The 5000-nt window shown below is 50.3% G+C and overlaps 3 protein-coding genes across 4 annotated transcripts in view; 2 read left to right on the forward strand and 1 right to left on the reverse strand.

Annotated features, from left to right (window-relative positions):
* LOC126569906 (uncharacterized) overlaps positions 1–209 on the reverse strand; it is a 1538-nt gene extending 1329 nt beyond the window's left edge. Inside the window, exons 1-2 of the mRNA XM_050227306.1 lie at positions 104–209; positions 1–33 (exon numbers count right to left, since the gene is read on the reverse strand). The exon at positions 1–33 is cut by the window's left edge and continues 921 nt beyond it. Coding sequence (XP_050083263.1) covers positions 1–33; positions 104–155 — 85 coding nt within the window. The 5' untranslated portion in view covers positions 156–209. The remainder of the gene's footprint in view (positions 34–103) is intronic.
* An 81-nt stretch (positions 210–290) lies between these two features.
* LOC126581769 (protein YIF1B) lies at positions 291–2495 on the forward strand. 2 transcript variants are annotated; one of them, XR_007609173.1, is made up of 7 exons: positions 297–395; positions 468–647; positions 718–1061; positions 1147–1270; positions 1354–1616; positions 1698–1962; positions 2199–2495. XR_007609173.1 is itself a non-coding variant. In XM_050245648.1 (6 exons), exons 1-6 carry the CDS (start codon positions 359–361, stop codon positions 1905–1907), a joined length of 1158 nt encoding a protein of 385 aa, XP_050101605.1. In that variant the 5' UTR covers positions 291–358; the 3' UTR covers positions 1908–1984. The 2 variants fall into 2 exon arrangements, 1 of the variants encoding a protein (XP_050101605.1); XM_050245648.1 differs by lacking the exon at positions 2199–2495 and having other exon boundaries at positions 291–395; positions 1698–1984.
* A 316-nt stretch (positions 2496–2811) lies between these two features.
* Positions 2812–5000, forward strand: part of LOC126581768 (neuroendocrine convertase 2) — a 6704-nt gene continuing 4515 nt past the window's right edge. The window contains exons 1-2 of the mRNA XM_050245647.1: positions 2812–3591; positions 3864–3971. Coding sequence (XP_050101604.1) covers positions 3394–3591; positions 3864–3971 — 306 coding nt within the window. The 5' untranslated portion in view covers positions 2812–3393. The remainder of the gene's footprint in view (positions 3592–3863; positions 3972–5000) is intronic.

Consider the following 5000-nt stretch of genomic DNA (forward strand, 5'->3'; position numbering starts at 1 on the left):
GGGATGGTGTGTGCCGTGTGTTTGGTGATTTCGCTGAAGGAATAGAGACGCGCAGATTAATAGCCGCGGCCTATGGTGGCAGTCGCTGTGGGGAGTGATTTACCATCTTTCTGCGTTGCTGTGGCCAAGCTGAGGCGACTTTTTCGGCTACTCATTTCAGTGTTTGCTGCGATTTTACCGCGGAACCACAAAAATTCGGTTGTTTTCGTTTGCCCGCAAAAAAAAACATACAATCCGTCAACCCGGCCATATAAATGAACTCGAAACATCTGCGAAACGTCAGCCAACAAGAAAACTGGCAAGTTGGCTGATTTGGCTTTTTGGAGGATTTCTTGCCGTGTTTTTCGACTCCGTGGCCATGAATTTCAACGCCCAAGCTGGATCCGATGGCCGCCGTAAGTAGAAAACAGCATCCCGACACGACCGTAGACATCGTTATACATTCCCAAAATCCTTCCCCGTTGCAGCTCACCGGCTATCGAAGAAACCGAAGAGAGTCAGCGATGCGAACGCCATGGGCAGTACGATCCCGTATCCGCAGATGACATCACAGCCGCCCAGCAATCAGTACATGCCCACCGATCCTAATCTACAGTACATGACCAACAATCCCAATCTGCAGTACGCGAACAATGACCCGAACAACTGTAGGAAGACTTCCGTTTCGCGGCATGTGCCTCGGAGAGCATTACAACTTACCCCTTTGTCTAATCGTAGATTATGGACAACAGCAGGCACCGCAGCCACCACAGCCAGCTTACGGCTATATACCTCCGCCGACGCAGGCGCCACTACCGGACATGTCTCAACAGCCAAAAATGGGGCCGCACATGGGTGGCCCGGTCGGTGGTATGGGCCAACAGTTCACCATGTTCCAGCAACCCATCGTGCAGGATATGGCTATGCAGTACGGTCAGAGGTTGGCCGACCAGGGAAAGGAAATGGTCCATTCTCAGATCGAGAAGTACTTGCCAACGTCCAAGCTAAAGTACTACTTCGCTGTGGACAATCTCTACGTGATAAAGAAACTGAAAGTGATCTTCTTTCCTTTCCTTCATCAGGTATTTTTTTGGCGCTTAAGATGCTCTCGTTTGATTGATGAGATCATATGATTTTTACCTTACTCTTACCCCCTCTTCGTTACAGGATTGGTCTATGAAGTACGATCATGAGAATCCAGTCCAACCGCTGTATGATATTAATGCGCCAGACCTGTACATCCCGGCCATGAGCTACATTACTTACATTGTGCTGGCTGGTATTGCACTGGGTAAGCTAGCTTATCAAAGCGAAGGCAATACGGACATAATCACAAAAAAATATCTAATCGTGCCATGATTAAACATCTTGTAGGCATGCAAAACCGATTCTCCTCGGAACAACTCGGGATCCAAGCGTCCAGTGCCCTGGCGTACAGCATTTTCGAGATGGTCATCTACACACTGACGTTGTACATAAGCAACATCTCGACCTCGATTGGCACATTCGATCTGTTGGCCCTCTCCGGTTACAAGTATTCAGCTATCGTTGCGATCGTGGCCTCGAGCATACTTCTGAAACGAACCGGCTACTACCTGGCGCTGATTTATACTTCTGCTATGTTAGCATTCTTTTTGGTAAGCCATCAACGCGTGCACTGCGTTGCCATAGATACGTTGTGATTGCTTTTCTTTCCTGTACTGTTCTTCGACTCCTAGTTACGTACGATGAAAGCCAAAGTGTTGACGGAACCGGTCCAGACTCAGCCCTCGGTTGGATACGATCCATATGCGCAGCAGCAGACCGACTATCAACTCGGACGGAAGCGCAAGCTGTACTTCCTGTTTCTCGTCACCGGTCTGCAGCCGCTGCTGGCATTCTGGCTGACGGTGCACTTGATTGTGAGCGATCCTGTTCAGGCTGCCTAAAAGGCAATTCCCGTTTTTGGGCAGACATGAAAAATGCGTTTAATGGAAATAAAGTGTAAGTCAATTTATTTTTTTTTATATTTCTCCAATGATTGTTGCCTCGAAAGTTGATTCTTTTCATCCAAGTCGGCCGAGTCACAGAGAAAGCATCTAAAATTATGTTGCAGGAGGTTGTATGGTTTGCCAGTATTTTGTGAACGACAAAAGACTTCCGTATGTGCGCCGTTCCCGACGGAGACCCTTTTCATCGCAAGCAATGCATTCTTCATCTGCATTCCATTCTCTTTGTAGCGTTGCTAGCCAGGCCGTCCCCGTCTCTGTCAGCAGACCCTCTTTACGGAGCATTCCAAAAGCCTCTTCTCTACCCCATCTCCCCGAGAGCACCTCGGCACCCACAGCAATAGTTTCAACAGCAGGCACGGCAAGGGTAAATCTCGGTGCTCGGCCTCATTCAGCGTCGCTCCAGTTGCCTGCCGGAGGTCCCCCTTTGCTTTGCTGTCCGAAAATGGTCCACGAGGGGCCATTGTGAGTAATGAAAAGCTCAGCTGTAATAAATGTATTGTACGAAAAGTGCCCATAAATCACTCAGAGATCGTGTGAGAAAGGCCATCTCGGATAAAAGTGGAGGATAGGGAAACACACGGCGCCACCACATACATGTCGGCCAACCGAGATAACATGCTGGGGACACACTGCAGGAGACCGGCGGCAACGGTAGCCAAGTAACAGGTGCAGTAGCGCCGAATAGCGCCGTAGGCCAGGAAGAGGGTCAAAAGGCTCACCCCAGTGGGCGCATGCGCTGGCCGTACGTGCTCTCACCGTACTCAATGTTACCTTTATCGTGACTCGTGAATTCACCTTCCGAACCGTCGCGCCAAGTACGTAACGGAAGCTTTTCTCTCGGACAGCAGTCACTCGTTGCAGGTTGCCGCGTTTGGCCGCGTTTTCGGAGGAGGGCTAGTGTTTCAGTCTACAAGGACTTCTGGGAGACCGCTCGGATACAGGACGGCACAGGCAATGGTCGGTTGGTAGAGAACGGGCGAGCAAAGTCCGCGGTCGCCAGATAGAACCGATCCGCGTGGATATAGTACAAGCGGATGATAGGTCCAGTTCGGCTGTCGAATACGAGCGGAAGTGACGCACATCTGACGCAGTTAACAGCTGCCACCCCCAGCAGCTGTCCGGAAGAAAAAGGGGGGAAATGATTAATTCAATCGATAAATCTTGCGGTTAACCAACAGCAGCAGTAGCAGCAGCAGAGGCAGAGGCAGAGTGTGTGATCCCGTGCTATTCGTCCTGTGGCGAGACCGTCTGTCCAGTTCTTTATTTTGAGCTTTTGTGCACCCTGGCGTGCGTCTGTGGTAGCGAGTGAAAGGCAGAGTTTTCTGCTGGTAGCTGCAAGGAGAAGTGTTCACCGGAGGTGCAGGAACGAAAAACACGGTTCCACACTTCAGCCAAGAGTCGTTCGTCAGTGCGTGAGTCAGAAATGTTTGTTAAAGTATGCCTGCTGGCACTGTTCAGCCTGAGCTGCACGACGGTCGGCCATGGCGGGACCACCTTCGGTGCTAGTGGTACTGGCGGCGATGTCTTTACCAGTTCGTTTCTGGTGCGGTTCAGGCGCAGCATCGATAACCAGTTGGTGCACGATATCGCCAGCCGTAATGGTTTCCAGAACCTTGGCGAGGTAAGGCTCCTTTGACGGACGGATCATACATCCTACGAGCAAACCGATGCTCTCATGCATGCTCCTGCTGGAGGACACAATAGCAAGCGGTGGAGAATGTTGGAATGAAATGCGAAGGAATCGTGTTACTGTGATCTATCCCGTATCCAACATATGGTTGAGCAGCAGTGTGAGAGCAGCATTGTGCAAACCGTTTCCATCGGCATCATCAATGTGTGCCCAGTGTGTGTGAGTGTGTGATGAGTTATTTTTTATTTTATTTTTGCTTCTAGCTTCCGGGCAGCGGCGGTAAGGAGTTTCACTTCAAGCACAGCACCCTACCGTTGTTGCGCTCCAGGCGAAGCATCTCCCATACGCGCGTCCTGAAGAAGGAACCACTGGTAAGCAAGGAGAGAGAGGGAGAGAGAGAGAGAGAGAGAGAGAGAGAGAGCAAGGGGAAAGAGGGATGATAAGCGCGCAATAAAGAAAGGAAAGCGAGAAAGAGAGAGCAACAGAAAGTGAGTGGCAGTCGTATGTCGTCGGCCAGAGGTGGCCGGAGGTGAACGCAGCCGCAAAAGTTTGGCTCGCTTATGCATATTTATGTTGTTTTCCATTATCGGTCTACCTTATTGGTATTGCTGTTGGTACATTTCCGAGGGTGGTATCCTTCATGCCACACCGCCACCATTCCCACCCACCCCCATTGTTGTCGTCGCCATCGAGCGCCATTTTCCATTTACGTCATATCCAACCGGTTCGGATGTTGCTTCAAGTTCTCGTTCAATGAGAAAAACAGCGGCCTTGTAGTCATTTGAGATGCTGGCTATCGCTCTTTAACCACTTCACCGATTCCTTGTGCTGTTGCCATGTTACCGCACCTGGAAACCGGAATACGGTGAATCGATGGAGGCGCATGACATGACCACGCTGGCATGCGGCTAGTATATTGCACAATACCGGCGTCCCGAATGTACCGGCATGCCACAACCGGCCTGTGGACATCACAACCACGAAGCCACGTAATTCAATTTTCGGTTCAGTTGATAAATGTGAGATTTTCCAAAATAGCTCCATCCCCCCTCCCACATTTTCCCTTTCCGGTGAACTTTCCGCAAGCAAGCAATAGGCCACGGTTGCGGTATTTTTGGCTAAAAAAAAACGGACGACGTTATAAAATGGAATTCTATGTAAACACGCAATGGCATATCTTAAATGGGATCCTATAAATACCGGCCACACAGAAAATGACTCTGGGATGTTACGGAGTCTGTTGGTGCCACCGCTTCTGTTGCACGTGGAGTTACTCTGTTACCACGCAACGTGCGCAATGCAGCCTCCTACGACGGAACGACGGATTTAATGCAACAGCACATGCAGGACTCGTTATCCTCATCATCAACATCATCCTGATGCTGTCACATGCTGTGCGC

This window comes from Anopheles aquasalis, chromosome 2, assembly GCF_943734665.1.
Source record: "Anopheles aquasalis chromosome 2, idAnoAquaMG_Q_19, whole genome shotgun sequence".
NCBI classification, from domain to species: Eukaryota; Metazoa; Arthropoda; class Insecta; order Diptera; family Culicidae; genus Anopheles; species Anopheles aquasalis.

Excerpts from the sequence above, each read along its gene's own strand:
- LOC126581769 (XM_050245648.1), top strand. The coding sequence starts at position 359 with ATGAATTTCAACGCCCAAGCTGGATCCGATGGCCGCC. Across the intron at positions 396-467 it reads AGCTGGATCCGATGGCCGCC|CTCACCGGCTATCGAAGAAA; the intron begins GTAAGTAGAAAA and ends TCCCCGTTGCAG. Across the intron at positions 1,617-1,697 it reads CTATGTTAGCATTCTTTTTG|TTACGTACGATGAAAGCCAA; the intron begins GTAAGCCATCAA and ends TTCGACTCCTAG.